The 24323-nt window shown below is 39.6% G+C and overlaps 1 protein-coding gene across 2 annotated transcripts in view; it reads left to right on the top strand.

Annotated features, from left to right (window-relative positions):
• The window catches only part of map3k22 (mitogen-activated protein kinase kinase kinase 22), a 59059-nt gene that overhangs the window by 15236 nt on the left and 19500 nt on the right, over window positions 1-24323 (top strand). For both annotated transcript variants that reach the window (XM_026937850.3, XM_026937851.3), the window contains exons 3-8: window positions 3337-3381; window positions 11325-11440; window positions 15559-15596; window positions 19795-19894; window positions 20786-20902; window positions 21396-21510. In XM_026937850.3, the coding sequence (XP_026793651.2) occupies window positions 3337-3381; window positions 11325-11440; window positions 15559-15596; window positions 19795-19894; window positions 20786-20902; window positions 21396-21510 (531 nt within the window). The remainder of the gene's footprint in view (window positions 1-3336; window positions 3382-11324; window positions 11441-15558; window positions 15597-19794; window positions 19895-20785; window positions 20903-21395; window positions 21511-24323) is intronic.

The raw sequence follows: 24323 nt of genomic DNA, 5'->3' as shown, positions 1-24323 counted from the left end.
TCTGTCTTTGTACATAATTCTTTTGGACTGTCTTTCTTTTTATGGCTATCCAGCTCTCTGTCTCTCTCTCGATTCTCTCTCACTCTTTCACTGTCTCTCTGCGTCTGTCTCTCTGTACGTATCTCTGCCTCTCTCTCTCTCTGTCTCTTGCTCTGTCTCTCTTCTTCTATGTCTCACTCTTTCTGTGCATGTCTCTTTCTCTCTCTGTTTCTCTTTCTATGTCTCTGTCTTTTTGTGTCTGTCTGTCAGATGGAGCTTTGCCTCTGTCTCTCTGTCTTTCTCTCTCTCTATGTGTCTTTCTCTGTGTGTGTCTTTGTACATATTTCTTTTGGATTCTCTTTTTTTTCATTGTCTGTTCCTCTCTCTGCCTCTCTTTATGTCTTTTTCTCTCTCTATGTCTCATTCTCTGTCTCTGTCAGTCTCTCTCTGTGTCTCTCACTGTCTGTCTCTGTCTCTCTCTATGTCCTTCTTTCTATGACTCTCTGTCTCTCTCATTTTCTCTATCTATGACTCTATATCTCTCTCTATGTCTCTCTCTCTCTCTCTGTCTTTCTTTTTGCCCCGTCTATATCTTTCTGTCTACCTGTCTCTTTATCTTTTTTCTCTCTATGACTCTCTCTGTCTCTGTCTCTCTCACTGTCTCTCTCTGTGTCTCTCTCTACGTCTTCCCTTTGCACTGTCTATATTTCTCTGCTTCTCTTTGTCTCCTCTCTCTCTCTCTCTCTCTCTCTCTCTCTCTCTGCCTCTAGAAGTGAGAGCAAATATAAATATTGCGGTGGATTGGAAACAGCAACCCCACATTTTAAAGGCAATGGAAAAAATGCTTCAGTGTTTACAAAAATAAGTACCAGATGATGAAAACAAATAATTAGTAAAACCTTTGTGATGTAAATTTGTACTAATTGTTGATTGACACTTGAAATTATTGTTAACGACATGAAACGCAGCGTGACTCACTTTCTCTCAAGAACCTGAGAAATAATTGAAAAGGTCACATTTAGATTAAAGAGATGATGGTCTGGTCATTTTGACATGAGAACCAAAAAAGTATATTTGTATATATGAAACAAAATGGTGGTTTTATTTTATTCGCTGTCTGTCTTCTCATTAGTCCTGCAAGCCTGGTATGTAGCATTCGTTAGAGAGTATGGTACATTTCCTCAAAAATGTGGCCAAGAAACACCTACGTCTGACTGATGACTTTTTCCTGTAGTTTATCGGCAAAGACGGCAAGATATGTCATTTACTCCAACAAACCTTTATAATAGAAGGTTTTCCAAAAGTAGTTTTTTTCCTGTGCGTCTACTCAGAAGTAAATTGTGACCTGTAAGATTCTGAAGCTTGTGGCCAGAAAAATGCGCAAAACAACATGAGATGCTTTGTGGCCCATCGACAGAGGCAGCGTTTGAGGCGGAAGTTGATTTTATAATTGAGCACCGATAACACCTGCAGGACCCTCAGAAAACATAACCCTTAATAACGATCATATATCGTCATATTGCCCATGGTTTCTTTCCCACCAGCACTTTCTTTACTTTTGCTCCATTTTCCCTACATCACACACACACACACCGCTCTCCCACAGCACACTTGCTGTTGGCAGCTCCTCAGAGAGAGACTTCACACTCTCAGCAACATGTTAAAATGCGCAGAGGCAGCCCCGGCCCCGGAGGAGACTCCTTTCTGCAGCTCGTTTTTTACTGTCACGGGTCTTGCTCTTAAATTTCACACATTCAACGCTTTCTCTAATTAGAAAAAGACATCCATTTTCCGTCTGTTACCCAAACTGCGTTCTGTAGCGTGAAAAATGCCCCAATAATCGTAAGCGTTTCAGTGTCAGATTGCTGTTCTGTAAAGATTTAAATTGTGTTTGGTACTCCCTGCACTTTGGTTTATGGAAAAAGTATCTGATGAAACAGCAAGGTTAAAAACATTAAATGATTGTTTGTACTTGCGTTCGTTGCTGTGTCATGATCGCTGTCGATTGTTGTTGTATTCGAGTTCTTTCGGCCATCCGTAGTATTGCTGCGTTTGACTAAAACTCATAACTCAGACCAAAGAAAACGTCCCCTCAATTCAAAATTCCTACTCGGGAACCCCGAGGTCAGCGCGTGACGTCAGATCAACATGGCTGCTCGCAGCATCAACAGTAAACATAGCAGCACTTCTTTACTTTTTAATGAGTTATACTGTATATACTAGTATTTGCTAGTATTTTATATTAGCTTTTTAAGTTTATAACAAACTGTTTTTGTTTTGAGGAGGAAAATATACATCACTCATTACAGTTATATCGTTGCTAACAAAAGGTAAACTTGGAGGCGTCCATGTTTTTTTTCCCCGCTTTATAGCTAGAGGTTCGAAAACTGACGTTTTTCTCAGTTACGACTTACGCATATGTGATAATTGCTGTAGGGATCTATGTTGGAGCCTGCTCAGTATTTCTGCTACTCTGATTGGTGAATCAAAATTACAGAATCAACTTACGTGTGTTTACGTTTAACCGAGTCCCTATGGTACATGACTCAATGATAGTACAAGTCACACAAACCGTGATTTCACAAACTGTAAATTCATTCAAATGAACTTATTTTGTGCAAATTAAAACTAACACGCCAGTAGTGGGCACGCCAATAATTGATTGCTAATAACTTATTTCTTTTAACTAACTCCTGATGCATACGTATGACTGTTCTGTATTCTACACTTGTACATGTCTGTGTGAAGAGGAGATTTGGTGTGTGCCAGGCAAAAATAGCACACACCAGTTTTGCTAGTTTTATTTTATTTATTTATTCATTTATTTTAAAAAGGAGAAATTGAAATATGGGAATGCATGGAATCTTAAAACATAAGCACTCCAGTATCTTCACTCAACATCCATCTTCAATTCAGTCAGTCAGAGGCCTCGAGATGTGTCACATGACCTTCCCAGAGGTATTTTCAAGGCAGAGTGAAGTAGAGAGCATTAGCTTAATAATAAACTTCTTAGCGCAAGGTATGCAAGCTTTCAGCACAGTGGAAAAGTCACCATTCAGATCACCGCTTGAAAAGTTTTACCACGAGTGCAGAGTGCCAGGAAGAAAACGTTTCTCCAACACGGTCATGCCTGAGCTCTGCAATAAACAATTATAGAAATGGCTCAACTGCTGTGTGCAATATTTTTCCAAAGATTTTTTTTATTTCCAAATGAGAAATTTAGCTGGAGAGGTAAAATGTGCTTTACTAAATGGTAGCTTTTGTGCAAATGTTACTTTAATTGCTGGTGTTCTCTTTTTCCTCGTCTTCGTAATGACCGAACGCGAAACCTGACTTGGTTTGTTTTGCGTTTTACAGATGACGGTCTTCACAATGGGCCCGGACAGCACAGGAACATGCAAGGTAGGGTCTCGTTTCTCAGATTTAACCAAATACACTATCATATCAGGGAAGTGCAGTGTATCATCAATTTGTCATATGATAAATGCGTAACATTTTATCATGGTTAGGGATTGTATCACAGTGTTGATTTTGTTTTTTTTAATCACTGACTGTAATCTCCCTGGGCAATTATTTAACTGTTAAGCAGCACCACATGTGGAACATGTGGAACGAATGTGACGCTGGAGTGAATCTTCTGAGTCGTCATTGCGCTGTGAAGAAGTGACTCATCATACTGCTGATATGGGAATGACCAGCATTGATTCTATCTATCTACCAATCAGATAGCGGAAAAAACCCTTTCACTGCCATGGTTTATAGTTCAAGCCTGAGCTCTAGTTACAGACTGTGTGGAGTTTCACATGTTTCTCCATGTCCAAGTGGGTTTCCCTTGGGTTCTCTGGTTTCCTCTCACTTCCCAAAAACACCAGGTGGAGATCCACTACTAGATCTGAGTATTTGTGTGTGTGTATATTTGGTACTCTGCAACAGACTGGTCTCCTGTCCAAGGCGATCCTGGAATAGGTTCTGCATCCACCACAACCCTACAAAGATAAATCGATTACTGAAGATTAATGAATGATTGGATGCATTTTTTAAAAGTGATGTGTTCTTATTGGTTCGTAGGTTTTTGGTGGCGTAACTGCAGCTCTCCAGGTTGCAAACAGTCATATACGTTTATTCATCTGGCCGATGCTCTCATCCAGAACGACTGCAGATTATGGCTTGCTGCATATATGGGTGTGACAGAGTTAGCTTGGCGGTTCCGGGATTTGAACTCACAGTAGCATTAACAGCTGACCACCAATGCCTCTTTGGGCGCAATATAATGGTCCATTAGACCATTCAGTCAGGGTCATGGTGGATCCAGAGCCTATCCTAAGGATATTGTTAGGATTTGAGAATACTGGACAGCTCAAACCAGGGACTCTGGAGCTGTGATGTGGCAATGCTAACCGCTGCACTATTGTGATATCTCTCCATTAGACTCTCAGTGCTTCTTAAACCAGTCCTCAGTGCCCCCCTAGATGGTTCTCATTTTTGCTGTATCCCTACATCATGTGATTTTCTGTGTGGTTCCTGAGGACTGGTTCGAGAACCACTGAGTGAGACCAACATTAGGCCAATATTAGCATAGTGTTGTAAAGGGAGGGCCAACCATAATTACACATTGTAGGCAGCATCAGCTTACAGTCTGGGTTTCTACTCATATCCGAATTGCACTACACTCTTTAACCGGGGAAGCTGTCAAGCTGTTTTGTCAGATAAGATAAATTATAATAGCCCTAGTCTATTTAATGCACTTAGCTTTTAGCTTCTATTACTTTGGCTTGCGTTAATATTGTTAGTTATCCCCTGAGCACATCTAAGCTATTTAAGGTTTGCTAGCTTGAAATTGATGCTTGCTCCTAAGATATAGTTTCATGATGACTAACAGTTTTGGTAGTAAATGGAGTAAAACATGTATACAAATTGAGTAAATGTGACATTTTGATTACAGCTGTATGATTACAGTTCCAGGCAACCAGAACATACGAACAGACTGAACTTTGAAGCATTTGGTTGTCTGATTCGCTGACTAGTAAATATATGATTTGAAGCTTTGATTACTATATAGTGAGTAATTGATTCACAGCACACGATAATAAGTGGAAGGGCAAACTGTACTCCATAAGGACCACCAAAATCTCACACACACCTAAACACTTAGCTCACCCTCATTACTCCGTGTTCTTCTCTGCAGCCAGATTGTTAGAGGCAATTGCTTTGTGATCTTTATGTGGAAGGAAGGAGATCAAAACTGAGAGAAGGTTTGTGCTCATGCGTATACGTGATAATGCATAATGTTAGTATCTAGATACGTGGTGACCTTATGCTGAGCTCATATTGCTAGTTTTGCACAATTCCTTCATACTGATGTCATTCTTGGGAAATCCCCTTAGTGTCTCAATTCAGTCCAAGACTGCACACGGCTCAGTTCAAGCCACTCGAGCTGAACAAAGCACACACACACACACACACACACACATATACAGAGAGAGAGAAAGAGAGAGAGATCGAGATGATGCAATCCAGAGAAAGTCCTCTGAAACATTCCAGCTGTGCTCTTTGACTTGTTTTGTCAAGAAGAATGACCTTTGAAAGTATCACAGTAATGAATTTCTCTCTACAAGATGAAACCACCTTGATGAGTTTACCAGCTCGCATACTCTCTGCCGTTTTGTACTGGCTTTTGCGTAAGAGTGCTCCAGTAGACAATTTCCATGACTACAGGAGGAAGATACTTGGAAGACACCTATGCGATACTTGGACTGAATCGGCTCCGGAAAGCGTGTTTGTCCATGGAATTCACTCAGCTGCCATGTGCAGGACATGCCGAGCAAAGCCTCGTAGAAGCAGGTCACACACGTTGTCTTCATGTGAAGTAAAGGTGTAACGACTGATGTTAATGTCTACTCAATATCAACTGTTAAATAAAATTCATTTTAATTACTAAATGCACTGGTGACCAAAGGCTTGGAGGGGGTGTGGCCTGTCTGCTTTTAACTCCTGTGAAGGAAGTGTGACATCTCTATATGGTCATCAGGAACTAGTTCCCTATATGTTATTGTTTTTAGGTACATTGCTTACGTTATCAGGAAAATTGGCTGTAGATGTCTTGGGTATCAGGGGGCGTGGCTCTGTAGGCCAACTGTAACTCTGGCTCGAAAAGCCAGTGCTGTCAGGAGGAGGGGCGTGGCCTTGTCTATGCATCCATAGCACCAGCCCACCTCCAGAACAGGCTAAACCACAGGAAGAACCCATCTGTCTTTGATATTAAGCAAAACTGTTTTTTCTTCGAACCATTTCTACGAAACAGGAACTACAAAATTAGTCATTATGTTACGAATGAAAATAAACATGTTCAAACTTTCGGAAAATATCTTGTTAAAATATAGTAACTGGGATTTGACGTTGTAGAGCGATTTAAAAAAAAATGTAAAGTAAAATGTAATGTAAAAAAAAATTTTAAAAAGTGCCAAAGTACAGAACACTACATGCTCCAGCAGAGCTTTAAATTGCCATGTGTGTCACAAAGGCATGATGATAGAGTGGCGCTATCAGGCGCACATGACCTACCTAATGGAAAATCAAACAAATCCATGGCATTAGTACATTGATAACTGCAGTTATCAGTTCAGAAAAGAAAGCTGAAAGTAACTTAAATAGAACACTGCCAAAGTGTTGAAAAGGAAGACCAGAAGGAAGAGTAGAGTCAGTCTTTCTTACAGCAAACATCAATAAACACTGCACAACACACACTCTCATTCTCTCCATATCATTCCTTCCCTCTCTCCGTCTCTCGTACTTCCTCTAAATCTCTCTTCTATGTTCTGTCCCTCTCTCTCTTTCTCATTACATTTCTTTTTCACTCTCTATCATTTCTCTCTCTCTCTCTCTCTGGACAGATGGTCACTCTATCGCTCGGCAGTCAAGGATACCAAACAAATAGTACAGCTGAACGACCGTCGCTGCCAGTAAATCAGTCAATGACATTGCACACATATGCATGAATGCACACACATGGACACACACACACTCACACACACACACTCACACAGAACTCCCACACAAACCACACCAGAGACATTAGCTGCCACAGGGGATTACATCAGTGTCTAAGAGAACACACTGCTAACCAGCAAAACAAGAACACACTGTTCAGCCCTGCAGCACACCACAACCAAGTTTCAGGATTAATCCGCACACCCACAACAAATTTAAATTTAATTTTATGGTGTGTGTTATCTTGTAATGTGTTGTTATTCTTGTTTATGTTCATACTGCTGTATTGTTTTTGTATACTGTGAAGCATTATGTGAGTACTGTCTAGAATAGCGCTATATAAATAAATTTTACTTACTTAAGTACTCCTACGTAATTTCTAGCTTAGGCTACAACTAAACAAGGTTAACAATGAAAATAAAAAAATCAGTGCAATAAAAGTGCAAAACAATTACATAATTGCACTATTTTAAAGGTTTACCAATTCAGCTGAAATCACTGAGAGTGCGCAGCATGGAAGCTCATGTCCATCAGCAGAGCAATCCTTACAGCTCACTGAGCAGATGGAGGATGCGATGTCTCCTGCAGCGTGCTGGGAGGTTTTTTCCACCATGTTCAACATCTGAAACGAGTCTGGATTGGTCACTTGAGCCGACATGCATCGCTGATCTGACTCTAAACTGTCTGAGTGGGATTGGATAGCGGCGATCATGACAGAATTCACGCAGCCACAAGTGCAAGGATTTTATTTACATTTTATTCAGGTTTAAAAGAGAGCAGAAATAACTGGGGAAGGAATTCCTTCAGGAGTGGGTGCGATGAAAAACAGTAGAGACCGTGCACCTCGACAGATCATCCAAAGTGACATCAAAGTGATGATGTTGCATTAAAGTGAACAAAAATTTTAAAAAATCCTTTCCTATACTTTTCTAGTGTAGGCTTACAGAATATTCAGTTGGCTAGTTTTAAAATGGTCGACTAGTCTATACAACCCCTAGTATGGACTTTAGGCAACTGTTGAAGCTGCATTGCTGTGGGCTACCATTAGGATATTTGCATTTAGAAGTTTATAGCTCATGGATGTTCTGACTGCACACAGCAGGTTCATTATTATTTTGAGAGCTAATAATTTGGGGAGCCTCCAAGCCTATTTATGTTTTTTTAATGGAGTCTTGTGGATGATTTTAACATTGCTCATCTACCCCGTTGTTTTGAGATGTGCTGTGGGCGCAGTACTAATCAGCAGCTCGCTCTATCACACTGCTGAAGCTGTAAAGTTAAGACAGAGGAGGTGAGAGAGAAAAAAGAGACGTCTGTCTGGTGAAGAAACAGGGAAAAGGCAGGTCACTTGAAACTAATTCAAGTGTCTCTTAGCTGACCTTGCCGTGTGTGTGTGTGTGTGTGTGTGTGTGTGTGTGGAGGCTACACTAGAGGTGTGAATGGATGTTACGCACCACAGTTCCTGGAATTAGCACAAAACTCCTCTCTGACTGTCCACAACCATGAGTCAACAACATTCACCCTGCAGGATGCTTTCAGTCAGAACACTACTTTAAATACGGAAAACAAGAAACGCACATTAATGAGGATTTTCCTGGAAGGGGACTGACTCCTGCCTCATGTATTGAGTCTAAAGTCTGTGCTCTTCATGGCGGCGGATGTGAATGACCTTGCACTCAGCCTGTAACTACTGCACACACCTAATTGCCTCCATTAAGCCCACTTGATATGTTAATTCACGATGTGGTTATTTGCATGATTGCTCTCCTTTCGCTGGATGGAGCCTAACAAGGTGGCGACGAATACATGCCCCATTTAAATGTTTCCCAGACTGCTGACTCTGGATGAACAAAAAAAAAAAATCTTCCCTAGAATTTGTTATGTATTCAAGACACGCTGTGTGACAAGTTTAGCAGAAAAGCGTCTTCAGCTTTGAAGAGAACTAATTGGTCTTTTTCTCAGACTTTTATCCAAGTTTCACTTTAATTGTTGAGGGGGGTGTTAGGGCTTCTCCTCAGCTCTGGCTGGTTAAAACAAAACCACATTGTTGCTCTAATAGCCTCAGTTGACTCACTGTGGCCGTCTCTTTGAAGCCTGCTGGTACAAAAGCATGTCATGCTTCACAGCTATCTAGGCTGGTGCGTGTGTTGCATTATTAAACACCTCTTTACGTTTCGCACCCATTATCCTTGTCGTTGAGAGCGTTCAAATACTTCGTTTAATAAACCCATCATCGAAAGAGGTCCGTGTACGCTGCGTTCATTCCTTTTCGTTTTGAAATGAAAATGGGAAAATAAGGAAACGGCTTTTTATTTTATTTTCATTTGTTCTCTGCACCCAATAAAATAGGAAATTAATTCATTTTTAAAAAAACAATTAAGTGATGACTCATTTTTATATTAATGAATCCAAATCTGAAAAAATGCCCACTGCAGTACATTTCAGCGTGTACAGAGTCGACCTGGAAATACAATTACTATTCCGCATACACGGCATTTTCTGGTTAAGATGCGTACTCGGGAACCATATTCTGTTCTCATAACAGATAATGTTAAAAAATTCTGGAGGGAAATACACTCATTGGCTGCTGTAATAGGAAAACCTGGACCCTGGAAACAGCTTGCTGATGAGCGAGGTCTTAAGAGAATGTTCAGCTTGATTCCAGCTGATAAAAAGTCAGCAGTAAATCAAATAACCACTCTTTACAACTGTGCTGAGCAGAAAAGCATGTCATAATGTGCAAATCATTGAACCTTGAGCAGATCGCCTACAACAGCCGAAGGCCACACTCCTATCAGCAGGAATTTACAGATACAGTGTGCACAAGTTAATCGACGTTGCCTGGCATTTTCCCAATGTTTTACAGTTTACAGATTCTGTGCATATTTCCTGTTATTATGCATTATATATTTTTCCATTATTTTAATTTTCTACCATGGTGTTTTTTTGTACTGAGGTCAAATTTGTGGTATTGTGACAACACTACTTGACAGTTAGTCTGTAGCTATTGTCAAACTCCACGTGATTGGACAGATCATGGCTGAAAATTTATATTAAGTATCATGATCTCAGAGGACAAAGCTGCTGCCTCTGTTATGGAAACATAGCCGCTTTGTTGTAGAAAATCCACTGATCGAATCTGAAGTGGAAATACCGGTCCCATTGCCATGGCGTAGACATGCCACAGTTACACATCATACGAGCGCTGGATCTATTTTTAATCCCAGTAAAACAACCTGTTTCCAGTTTCCAGGTGGGACATGCTGGAACACGCTGGTGTCACCACCATGAACATGAAGAACACACATCTCAATTTTAAGTCTAAACCAACAATGCAAACAGATTCCAATGCATATATATTTTTTGCTCTTTAGGGAACAGCAGCATTCAGAGCAATATGTTCATATTATGGACTTTGAAGGCTTTTTGTCGCTTAGTGTCATGGACATCTGTACGATATCGTATCTGAAAAAGTTTTAGAGATTTTCTCTGTTAAATTTTATACTTCAAATGTTATACTTCATACAAAAATTCATGTCTAGGCACAACTTTGTCATTGTCCAATTAAATGATTTGTAGAACCGTGTATATGTCCCACACCTGAGGGCGGGTCTTGCTCATTCTGAATTTCACTTTCAATCTGAATTTCACTTTGAAATTCCATGGATTTGTTCTTCTGTGAAATGTGGCATTCAACTGGATTTATAAAACCTGAAACTCTGATTATATTCCTTCACTTTTCCTGGAGAGCTTTTATTTAAACATGCTGGTGTTTTTTCTGTAAGAATGATTGAACAAATTAATGAAATTTCCTCCATAAAAAATATGATGGATGGATGGAGTGATGGATGGATTCTTTCAAAATATTTTTAGTTAATTAGGATGTGACTTCCACCTCAGTGGTCTGATATTGTTAATCACTAATTATGATATCGATTTTATATTCATCCCCATGAAATATTATTAACAATTTTTTTGCGCTTAACTTAACTTAATATAAAATGACCTAAAATTAATTACTTCACCTGCCAAATATATACTTGTTTCTTGTGCGCCACCATATATTTGCACCAACTATATTTGGGGACGGTTGCTATGCGGATGATTTTAAGATGATTTGATTAATAAACAGGCCACAGGTAGCAAAACATATACATATAATAACATGTTATAGCATCTTTATGCTCTTTATGAATAATGAACACTACTTTAAATATATTAATTTCTATTCAGGTCCAGGAAGACTGTGTGTGTTTTCCAGCAGAACCACTTGGCAGTTTGAAGCAGTGCACATTTGAGCGTGGTTTATGTGGTGCTAACACTCTGTGTGTGTGTGTGTGTGTGTGTGTGTGTTACAGATGACGAGGAGGCTCTTAACTCTATCATGAAGGACCTGGCAGCCCTGCGCTGCTGTTACCAGCTCAACAGCAGCACCAGCCACAAACCCAAAAGCAGGACCCCGAGCTACAGACAGGTACCTGTGACCTGTGATTAATAACTACACAAATATTACCCACACTTTATTAGCAGCATCTAGCTGCATCCTAAAAGTTAATTGCCCTTTCAGTTAAATTAAAATACGGTATAGTGTAACTAAACTAAGATTATCTAGCTAAAACATATCAAAAACTGTTTTTTAAGTTTGCCAACATTATGCGATTTGAAAGATAATTATGTAACAACAGCACACAGAAAAATTTAACACTACATCATGAACACTTTAGCCAGCTAGCTAGGTAGGTAGTTAGTAGGTAGTAGGTAGTTAGTGTTTTGCTTAATGTTAGTCTAGATATTGATAGCTACAGTAAGTTAGCTAGGCGTTAACGTCGGTAAGATATCTGACTTGGCTAATACTAGCTAGCTAACTAACATCAATCCAAACAACAATTTTATATATAAAGTAAGCAGCTGTATTATATAAAATATATGAGTACAGCAGACCTATCATGTAAGATATACAGTAAAGAACTGTAATATCTAACATAGTATAAAATTACACATAATCCAGTACCTATGCTGATTTGAAAAAAAGCAACTTATGATTGATGCAGGATACAACTGAGCTGAAGGTAAAGGGTCTTGCTCCAACAAAAGACATTCTGTTGAAGCGTCCATGTTTTTTTTTTTGTATTCGCATGTCAAATCCGAACATTTCATCAATGAACATTTCACAATTGATCTCTACAAACTGTTTACCATGGAATTTATTTCAGCTAGCTTATTTACAGTGTCATTTGTTTAATTAACAAACATTTTACTGTTTATCTGAAAAAAAAAAAATTTTACAATGTAATTTCTCATCAGCTAAATTTATAAATGTAGTTTTTATGTTTACAAACGATTTACTATGTAACTTGTCTCATGAACAAACTTTACCCAGGGAAATTTATTTCATCCATGAGCGGTTCACTGTAATTTGTTTCTACGAACTTTTTTCAGTGTAATTTATTTCCACACATCTTTTATATTGTGGTTTTGTCAGCAGCAAACATTGTAATTTATTTCCTCAACAAACCATAAACTACAGCTGGGTCAAAAACCTAGAATGTTAGTAGAAACATTAATTATATTTGAAGTCTTTTGATACATTCTTTATATTTCTATGTGCAAACTTTAACTTTCGCACATGTTCTCACACTTGGACTTGGTGAACAAGGACATATAGCCTGATTTGAGGCTTTAGCCAGCATGAGACTGCAGATAGAGTTCATCTGATACTTTAATCCAAAGTGAGATACAGTTGCGTGAGTAGTTAAGGGTGTTGTTCAAGGCTGTAACTGTGGCTCTCTGAATGTTCTGTGATTTAAACTCTTCCAACTACTAGTTCAGAATCTTTACCATCTGCATTTTATTAGCAGATACAGTACATCACACAGAAAGCAGCTTTCATCCGGTGTAAATGTTTGGTGCACGTATTAGCTGTCCCTGTGTAATGCTTTACTGAGGAAGAATGCAAATGCTTTCTGGATGCAGCCTGAAACAGGACACATCTAAGATTTGGCCGTTTACATCCTGCTGTGTGTGTGTATTTGTGTTTTCATATCTTGATGGTGACCAAATGTCCCATAAAAAGAAAAAATATCAGACCGTTTTGACCTTGTGGGGACATTTGGCTGGTCCTCATGAGGAAAACTGCTTTTTTAAATAAAAAATGTTTTCTTTTGCTTCCTGAGACTAAAGATACCCTTATATTTAGGTTTAGCATTTCATTAATTAGCTGAATTCATAATAATTTCAATGGTACACAAAGATAGGGAGACAAATATGTGTGTATGTGTGTGTGTGTGTGTGTGTGTTTCAAGTACCTCTCGCAAAGTACTGTTTCATCACTGTTATTTTTGCTGTGCAATCTCTCCACACAGGATGCTGCAAGATACATGGCTTGCAAAAACTCTATACACACACACACACATACACACACACACAACACACTCTTTTAAGTCTCACAGTGACACTTAGGAGTGAGGCAGCGCAAATGAGGAAAAGCAGAAAGTGGCGCTGAACTGAACAGCATTTCCACATGAATACCGCACCATCGCAGTGTGAAGCAGGCCAGTAAAAAAACAGCTCTTAACTGCCTTAAGTGGAAGAGTCTGTACTGTGTGGGTGTGAAAACATGACTAACGTGAATGACATATGTGCTGAGTAACATTACCTTCTATAGCCGATCCTTTCCTCGTTCTCTTGCATACCGTGTTACCTCAGCATCTACTTCCTCACTCAAGAGCCAAGTGTCAAATGAAATGCACCACAGAAATGAGAGTGAATGAAATGTGTTGAAAAATGCTTATAACTCATTTCTTTCTGACAAGGTGAGCTAATTAACTGCTGGCACAGCTCTACACAAGAGAAAATCTGACTTTGCAGGAAATAACACTATTTAGGGTTGTGTAAGAAGTAGAAATACACCAATTATTGTTTAGTATGTGAGCAGTGAAACACCTCGGGGTGTGCCATTATAGAAAAACAATCAGTGACAGGTTGGCATGATGAAGTAGAGTTACTGTTACCACTTTTAAGTTAATTATTATTATTGCTCCTATAACAATGGTTTGTTACTCTTACCAGAGAAATTTGACAACACAAACGTCTTTAATTTGTCAAAGAACATCATGCTTTTTATCCATTTATAGTTACTCTGTAATTTTGTGGACTGTCCATGAAACAAGTTAGTTCCTCTGATTGCTTACGCTGTAGTAGCTGGGACCGTCTGCAATAAGTCCCTGTGTATCAGCTGTTGCAATAGAAATGATAACATATTAGAACGAGTGCATCAGTCGGAACTACAGTCAGAGCTACTGTTATAGAAAATGAATCTCCATCTGACTTCTTCAGAATTGAGAATTCTCATATGGTTAGTCGTTTATCGTGACAGGATCAATTTAGGGGGTAGGAATTTGAACGGTTTTATACCTCCACACTTCAAATGTGCTTTCAACTTCTGCTTGTTTGGTATTTTTTAACATCAATGAGAATTTTACACTTTTTAACTTCTGCTTTTTTGTAATGATGTAACATGTCCTGAGATAATAATAATGGACATCATTATATAAGGTGATACAATGGAATACATCATCTGTGATGTGTCATGAATCATTATAACACAAGCCTCAAATGGACAGGATGGAACCTGATACTGCTATCAGGTGTCAGTTTCATGTACCCATACTTGTACTTATAAAAAGAATGTGCCGATCCCAACATCAGGTATGACCTCATACTGTGTGATGTAAGCCTGGTGTACCGTATGTTGTGATGCTGTGAACAGACGACACACAGTGAGCTATTTTATGATCAATTATGGCAGTCAATGCAAAGCAGACTGCAAACTGTGTTCTGTGAAAATATCAAGAGGAGGAATTACAGCATCTTCCTACACTACACGTAATACAACGTCTTATAGCATTTACACAGTGTCTAAAACAACAGAGAGGGTGTGGGTTAAGCCCGAGTGTGGAGAGCAATATCAGCAAGCGTGGTCATAAAAATGAGCGCAGAGGGCCATGAAGCAGGGAAGGGAACCTGAGCGCTTCATTTCTGCGAGCACTGAGCACTAAGGCTGTGTGCTTCCTTTCTACCAGCACATTTTTAATGACCACGCTCACTGATACTGGTACCTCTCTGTGCACTCAGGTTGTAGGATTACGTTAGTTGCTGCCATGTGGCACTAGCAATGAACTCCTCGTGCTGAGTTTTCTGTTTGAGATGTTATTGTATAAACAGTATCTTTAACAGAAAACTCAGCATGAGGAGTTCATCGCTACCACCACATGGCAGCAACTAATGCAAACAGAGCTACATAAAATCTTCCATCTTTCTGACCCTTATTGATTTAAGCAGGTTGCTCATTTCAGGATCAGTATCAGTATTGGTATTGATGAGTACCTTAAAAGTACTTATCCTTGTACTCTGTCTGAAAAAGGAGCATCGATGCATCCCTAATTAATACATAATAAAAATGATAAAATGTAGAACATAAACATGTGTGAGATCAACAAATGTTCACATGCTTTTTCTTGGAATAGATATATATCATTCCCTGTATATTGTTTATTTCTTTCACTCATTCTGTCCTGCTTTTTGTTTTTTCAGGATTTGCGCGTGAAGCTGGAGCATGAGCGAGAGAAACGGTGAGTCAGAGCCCATTCGTTTCTTTCCACACATCCTCACCAGGCAGGCACTGGCTTTTCCGGACTACAGGGGGGAAAAATATGAGGGGGAAAAACTGACGTTCTGCCAAAAAAAATGTTCCTAGAGCGCTTTGACATTTAGCTTTTTCTTTGTGTTTTTACCAAACCAGCCCAGTTTAGGGGAGAGGGAGCCAATATTTGAGCTCAGTGACACAACCCAGATTAATTCTCAGGGGCCTATAGTTGAGCCGTTCGCCCACACACACATTCTGTCTCATTTTCTCCCAAACTAAAAAAAAATGCCAAACACAGAAACACGCTACAGAAAAGCAAAAATCCTCCCTCGGGGCTCATTTTATAATAAAGCCACATCACAGACCGAAGTTTGGGCAAATTCACATCTCATAAAATGTCCTCGATTTGGGAAAAAACGGACAGTGGATCAGACACTTTAGGAGGAGTGCATGCTGGGAAAATCTATACTGTAGACTGAAAGTTTCCCAGAAGCCTCAGCTCTCGGTGCTTTAGAGATAACACACACGCAGAGCGCAGCTCAAACGTCTCTAATTGGAAGAAAAAAGGTTTTGTCTCACCGTTGACATTGATGTTCTTTTGAGGAACAGCCAATTATAGAAAGATGAATAATCTCCTCGAAAAAGGGACTTGTGCTGACTTTACTTAGGAATAGATATAGATAGTGCTGAATAAATGGTAATTGTATCCAGAATTATTTGCACCCTTTATAAAAAAAATAATAATAATAACGCAGTGCAGTGGTTCGTTGCTAGACCTCGAGATTTAAAACTCATAATCTTCTGGTTACTAGGACAGAATCTTAACCAGTGAGACTCTGCTTAAGTATAGTTAAACATGTTCAATATATTATTAAAGGAATACTTTGATGTAGTATCAAATTCACAGAATTTTTTTTTCACTTAACCCAGATCTAGTCAGTCAGCTAAGGGCTTTGCTTTTTTCGTCTTGCACTGGAGTTACAAGGCTAATGTAGCTAACAGGTCATGGAAGTCAATCTCGCTCAAAATCTTTCAGTTCTTCCCACAGACTGGCTGAGGTGCTTTAGGCTTTTGGCACAATTTGGCTCCCAAAGTTTGAAGAAAGAATTGTACCAGAAAGCTAGAATTTATGTGGGTGATAACACAGTCATCTCCAAAATTATTGGCACTCTTAGAATAGATTGGTGTGTGTTTTTTTTTTTTTTAAAAGGCGGGGGAGGGGGGGGTTGTACGAAATATCTTAGTGTTTAATTGGCACTAAAAATATGAGAAAGGTGCCAATGTTTCTCTAGATGACCTTAAATTGACAAATATTTTTATGTCATTTATATGAAGGTTAGATTACTCAATTTAACAGGGTTGTTGAAGCAAGAATATGAAGATTTGGCCAGGATTTTGGGTGAGGTAGACTGTCATTCGCCTCGTATTTCCAGTACAACATTAAAGAAGGAAACTTCAGGCACCAGACATGTCTTGGCTGAAAGATAAGATTTGAAGTAAATGGAAAATTGTGCAACAAAAACAACACAATCTGACAACAGAACACGAGAAAAATTTAAAAAGAGAAAAACTCTTCTTCTAAGTATTGCCTTTTCGGGATACTTTACTCCAGAACTTGGCACTGTAGCAGGCTTAGTTAGTGTTCTGGAAAGTTCCACTGTTTAAGACGTTGCTGTGACAATAGCACTCTGTTATCCAGTCGAGTCTCATCAGTAGACTCTGCTGGTGTCAGCTCGGCAAGCGAAGTGCCCTAATTGGAGCCACTTGAGGTTTTTCTTTCCTCCGTAAGCGGCTGAAGCAGTGGGACAGGAAAGAGGCGAGCGCCGCTCTCCGTGCCAGCCTCTGCTTATCTAAGCACATCGAGGAAGGAAAGCCATCTCGTTCCGTACATCCTCTCGTCTCTCTCCGAGCCATATTTTCCCCTGTGCTCTGTTTCCGGCCACAACTTCTCCTCTGTCTTTTTCTGGACTTCAGAAGAACCTTTGGATTCATTTCTATCAAATCTATAACATTATGAGAAGCGGAAGTGCAGAGACTAAGATCTAATATCAAATCAGCACAAAGAGAAACAGCTGCCAGTGCACTGATTTCCCAGAATTCCTCTCTTTCTCAGCCCAATCCACAGCCATTAAGGTGGAGATTAAAGGGCATTTGATGTAGCGATGCCGAGATGCGATCAGTAAACAGTGGCTAATTTGGCGGCGAGATTTTGAGGAACGTCCCATTTGGGAGGTTTGGGGTTATTTAAAAGCAGCAGATAGCAGGAGATGCTGAGGGATTGTGGGATATGTTGGACAAAGCAGAGATGAACTTTAGTAGTGAACAGGAAACATGCTGCTGCCAACACTGCTTCGCTTTTTTTTTTTTTTTTTTGTAAACTCTTTCCTCTCAGGAAGCTCTATCTGCCTTTGTGTGAGCTCTGATGTGAGGAACGCTGGTGTTGAAACAGAGCTCCGTTCCAACCGTGTGTGCCAAATGCACACACAATCATTTTACATTTACATTCGGCAGAAGCTTTTTATCCAAAGTAGCAAACAAGTGAGGCAGTATCCAGTGCAAGAATAGAGCTGAGTGGTTAGAGGTCAAGGGCATCTCTGGCAGTCCTGGGATTTAAACTCACGGCATTCTGGCTACTAGCGCAGGACTTTAACTGCTGAGCAAGCACTTCTCTAGTCACATACATAATTCACACACAGTGGAGGATCTCTTTCACTCTTTTAGCCTGTTCCTTACACTGTATCAGATCAACGATTAATCTGTGGTATACCACTGTGCCATTTAATTATCAAATCTGATTGCTCAGAAGATTTTAATTAATTTTCTACAACCGCAGAACTGACAGCAGTTCCACCTACAAAGCTTGTAATAATGTCCTTGTTCTAATACATTATCGTTTCTTTAGTAACAACTAATTCACACATACGTATCGCGAACACAACGTTTCCACGTAAACTGGAAGGAGTCTCTAGTGTCAGCATTTTGTAACAGCTCTTTAAGCTTTCCAACACAGGAAAGTCTTCAGGACAGAGTGGTTTACGTTTCCTGATTTCTTGGTAACATGACGAGCTGCGTTCTTTTTTTTTAAATTAACTTCAAGTGAAAGAAAAAGAGAGACTTTTGAGGGAACCACTGTTTATACATGCTACTACGAAATTGCTAACTGGAACTGATGCGGAAATTCCACAACATTAAATGTAACTATAAGGGGATAAGAATGATGAGTCATTCTGCAATAAATAAAAAATTGTTAGCGCTGGCAAATTGTTGTGGATTTTTGGAAAGTAATCAACTTCAGGTTGGAATGAGTAAACTTTGCTTTGCATTGGGCAACATCACACCACCTCACTGTTGATTATTGTCCTATGACTGTACACACCATACTGTTTTATTCCTTACATATTGATTTAATAATATAAGTGGACTGTAATTTGCCATACAGCAGTGTTTCCAAACTTTTTTTGTCACACCATAAACACTAACCACTAAATACATCATGTCTTGTGTAGTACTGTGTTGCCAGTTTCCTTTCTTTAGTTCATTGTGAGATTAGCCGCATCATAACATTGATTATCTCATTACAATGGAAGGGGTGCGATATATTAGGCAGCAAGTGAATAGTCAGTTCTCAAAGTTGATGTGTTGGAAGCAGGAAAAATGGGCAAGCGTAAGGATCTGAGAGACTTTGACAAGGGCCAAATTGTGATGTCTAGACAACTGGGTCAGAGGATCTCCAAAATGGCAGGTCTTGTGGGGTGTTCCCAGTATGCAGTGGTTAGTACCTAGCAAAAGTAGTCCAAGGAAGGACAACCAGTGAACCGGTGACAGGGTCATCAGCACCCAAGTCTCATTGGGTCAGGGCTGTTTTGGCGGCACAAGGGGAACCTACGCAGTATTAGGCAGGTGGTTTTAATGTTATGGCTGATCGGTGTACGTTATAGTTACTATGTTACATCAGCTCTACTGTGTGATAGTGTGTAAGTACATACACCTACAACAGTAGGTCTGTTTCTTTTTATTTTTAACCATGTACTATAAGAGCCAGTGTTTATCAATATCATTAATTTTAAAAACACTGCTCTAGAGTATATCACAATAGCGTGTACCATACAGAATAAAGCAGGTGAAAATAAATCCTGCAGAGTTTTACATTGATTTGATCTTTGACCTTTGTTCGTCTCCTGTAGGATCATTCCTTTCCAGAGGCCGCTGAAGTTCAGAGAGCTTCTGCAGAAAGTGACGGAGGCCTTTGGTCAGCACATGGATCTTTACTACACTGACAGAGAGGTAAAAACACGCCTCAGGGAATATAGAAGTAGTCAGCACTTTACGCCTTAGTGTGTATTAGTCGTTGTTATATCATCAGCACACATTAAATGCAGAAAAATGACCTCATGAATTACACTCAGAAATTTACTCAGAAATAGGACGTTCTTTCATTCTTGCTTAACTGAACCATGTCGAATAAGTAACCTAATCTCGAACGCTAATGCAGCTAGCTAATGTTTTCAGGAAGAAAATGACTATCTTACACAGCTAATGATTCTAACACCCAGTGCATGCTCAAGCTAATACCAGGTACTCTGGTAACCTTTTAGCTAGTTATGTCTCTAATTTGTCTGCTCATGTCTGTGCATAAATGGCAGACATGTATGTTTATGACATTTTCTGACTCTCAACAGGACATGATGTTTTTTAAGCTGAAAATCTTCTTGTCGCTATAAATTATACATTAGCAGTGCATAATGTAGCTCTAACTAGCATGTTAATGAGCTAATTTTTATGCTGACTCATTTATGCTAAATTAATAACACATTAATGTTAAATAATCCACAAATGAGCCAAAAAGTTTAAGCTAGTTTTGTGTTTTGTTTTTTTTAATGCTAGTTTGTGAGTTAGCATATTTAACTAGCGAACTAAAAGAAGATCTGTAATAGTTCATGAATTTCACATAGACTCTACAAATAGCAGAAAGAGGATGTAGGATTGAATAAGTCCATCACTGTTTAGAGGAAATAAACTATAATTAGGATTTTTCGTGCCTTTGCAGCTGATTTATCAAATAGAAATTGATAAATGAATTAGAGGATGTGTGAACATATTGAATTGTTTGCCATAGATGTCTTCAATGTGTGTGTGTGTGTGTGTGTGTTTGTGTGTGTGTGTGTGTGTTTACAGACGCTCGTAGCTCTAAAGTGTCAGGAGGATTTGGACCGAGCTGTGTCGAGTTTGAACTTCAGTTCAGGAGCAAAGGGTGTGCTGAGAATTGTGCTGAAAACTCCTACTAACAACCACGTGAGTGTGGACACACACACACACACACACACACACACACACACTTAAACCTCACCACACACTACAGGCCCAGACTATAGTTCTGGGATTTTTGGCACTAGGAAACTGGAACTGTGTTTTCTCCTCGGGCCACTGGTGTAGTACCAAAGCTTCTAGTTGGATGGTTTTTATTGTAGCTGTCTAGTAGCTAGGATCAATTGGTACTCGCAAGCAGGAATAGTATTGGTAGGATTGTGCCTGCATACCAGTTCACCTGTGTGTGTGTGTGTGTGTGCATCTCTCTCTCTCTCTCTCTCTTTCTCTCTCTCTCTCTGTTTGTCTTTCTATCTGGGTCTCTCACTCTCTGTTTGTCTGTCTGTCTGTCTGTGTGTCTCTCTCTCTGTTTGTTTGTCTGTCTGTCTGTGTGTCCCTCTCTCTGTTTGTCTGTCTGCATATGTCTCTCTCTCTCTGTTTGTCTGTCTCTCTCTCTCTCTCTCTCTCTCTCTCTCTCTAGTTCCTGCAGGTGAACAGCAGAGATAAGCAGAGTGAGATGAGGTCGTCTCGGTCTCTGGGAGACCTGAAAGGTTCTTTACTCAAAGGATCCGAGCGAGTGCGCAAACACTCCACAGGTGATACACACACACACACACACACACACACACACACACACACACAGGTTTTTCCACCATCACTCAACAGGTTTATCGCTCTCGGAGCACTGGAGATGGCGAGATAGAGAGCTCTAATTTGTCATTTACACTGTTTTGAAGTTATCAGAGCCTGAGTGCCGCTTTGACGTAATGCAAACGCAAATAAAGGCGGATTAGTGACGGAAGCTCTAGCCGTATTTGACTAATCCGTAATGCTCACGACACTGTGAGGACCCACTAAACATTCAGTGTAAATCAGTCGTCTGTGTGTTTCCTGCTGCATTTCAGCCCCTGATTGGCATACAAACATCAGCTTCACTCAAGAAATAAAGTATTCAAGTGACAGATTGAATAATATGTGATTACTCCTACTAGAAATAAAACAAATGAAATTACAAATAACTGCTCCGACTCCCTGGTGTTTTGCGGTATCATTTTTAGCACGCTACCTGATACACAGGATTATAGGCTTCGCAAGCGTTTGATTCGGACGTGACTCAGCTTTACAAAAAGATTTAGTAGGCAGAATTTTTTTTTTTTTTTTACATTTCACACACCCACTGTATTATCATGAGTGTATTTGTGTTTTATTTGTAAAGGCAGTGTTCATATTCTTGAGATAAAGTCAGTCCCATTTAAAAAGCCTTGTCTGTAAGTTCGCTTATTTTGGAACAAATCAGAGCAAGTGTCTCATGGTTCCTCTGCTCAAGTCTCGCATAATTCTGTTCACAAATTTCTCGAGTTCCATATTGAATGCATTTAACGTAGTGAAGTACTGCAACCTGGAATGTGAACAGACAAGTCGGTGGTGGATTATTTGTGTGTGTGTGTGTTTGTGTGTGTTTGTGTGTGTGTGTGTGTGTGTGTTGTTTGTAGAGGAACAGGATAAAGCTCACAGCCTCACAGCCAGAATCCACCATTATAGCGAGAGAGGGTTTAAGAAAGCGTAGACATAGACAGAGATGCAAAAAAAAGGTGAGCTGAGAGAGAAAGAAAGAGAGAGAGAGAGAGAGAGAGAGAGAGAGAGGGAGATCAAAGCAAACCTTCAAACACTCTTTTAGCAAACGCTCCAATGACCAGCTCACTCCCTTCCCCATCTTTATACCTGAGCAACTTAGAGCAGAAGAGAAAACACAGGGATTTTAAAAATCTTCAGGAAAATGGCTTCACTTTTTTTTCTTTTTTTGCTCCTTATCTTTCATCTTGTCTATCATTACACCTGAAAGAATGAGCGAGAGAAGAGAAGGAGACTGTATGTGATTGTGAAGAGCATATTCTTCAGTCGCAGTGGCAGTTCTGTCCACCATGTTTTTCATGTTCTCAGAAAACTCTTGGCTGATGAATAGAATAATGACCTCATGGGACCGATTTCATCTCAGGAACATGAGCACTACTTCATTTACAGGAACTCTCTTTTGGTGAGCGGTATTATGGGATTGACTTGTGTTTGGGAGGTCTCTCAAAATATAACATGCTGCCTATTTGGAGTCATGTCTGAATAAAATGTTTACATTGAATAATAACTGTCTTCTTAGGTGCCTTCACATGGCTGATTTCTTAATGCAGTGTACACATAGCCTTTACGTATCCCAGAATCCCATGCAACGAGACGACAGAGCAGTTTCTGAACAGATAGATGATTTAACTTAATATATAGCTGGTGTACTTACAAAGTATTCTTTGATCTGTTATCACTGACTTTACTCTTTCAGGAGCTAGTGAACATTAGCTGTATCTTGGCAACGTACACAGTCTTTGACGCGTTCCTCAAACCTTTTGCGTACCTTCAGAGCTAATTCATGGCAGGACGCTCCATGTAAAAGATTTAAAACCATGTCATTGTTGAAACAATGGAGTTCTTCCATAAGGAAACATTTATTTAGCATTAATGGAAGGATTTTGCTCCATAACATGACAAACTGCATTGTTTTTTTTTTTTATAATGAAGAGAGAGAGAGGGCTGGAAGTCGTGCACCCTGTTTCTTTAATATTAATATGTACGAGGGGACAGTGTTTGTCCTGCTAATTGGGGTGAAAGCTGACGCTACCTTAAACACACATGACTCATTTTTTCCATTTCTGGCACTTCTTAACAGTTGCTCTCCTTAAAAAAACATGCCCAGTGTGACCCTTTTTCATTTCTCTCTCTGTCTGTCTGCCCTCGTCTGCTCTTCTGCTCCTGTGTCTGTGCTCCGGTGTCTGTCTCTCGTGTTATCTCTGTCGTAAAGCAAGCCTCTCTTCACCTCTTCACCTTTTTTTTTTTTTTTTTTGCCATTTCTTTTGCTTTCCTCGCTGGTCTCACTATTAGTCCATCACTACTTTCTTATTGTTAAGCCCTTGCATGTAGACTTATCTCAATTTCATTCTTTCCTGTCTCTCTCTCTCTCTCTCTCTCTCTCTCTCTCACTCACACACACACTCACTTTCTGCTTTGTCTTTATATATTACACGCTCTGGGGTTTTTTTTTGGTTAAGTCTTTCCATTTCTTTCACCCCACAGACTCCAGCTTTATCTCTCCAGCTTTCTCTTTACTTAAAGTGACCTGGGGATTCAAGACTAAATCATTTTTCAGACCTTTTCAGGTCCGTGTTACTTAAAAGAGCAGTTTGTCATCTTTAGAGCCCTGTGCTGCCTGTGAGGGGAATTTCAAATCTAATAAAAATTAGAATCAACAAACAAGCGAATTCACCCCTAACTGACTCTACCCTTTGTGTTCTGTATTTGCCTCACAAGTTGCCTTATTGCGTGTCTTTAGGCTTTCATTTCTGGACCGGAAAAGTGTAAACAAAGA

The sequence above is a fragment of the Pangasianodon hypophthalmus genome, chromosome 22, assembly GCF_027358585.1.
Source record: "Pangasianodon hypophthalmus isolate fPanHyp1 chromosome 22, fPanHyp1.pri, whole genome shotgun sequence".
Classification (NCBI taxonomy): Eukaryota; Metazoa; Chordata; class Actinopteri; order Siluriformes; family Pangasiidae; genus Pangasianodon; species Pangasianodon hypophthalmus.
Note: the sequence above shows the minus strand (reverse complement) of the source record. Positions and strands in the feature narration are given on the sequence as shown.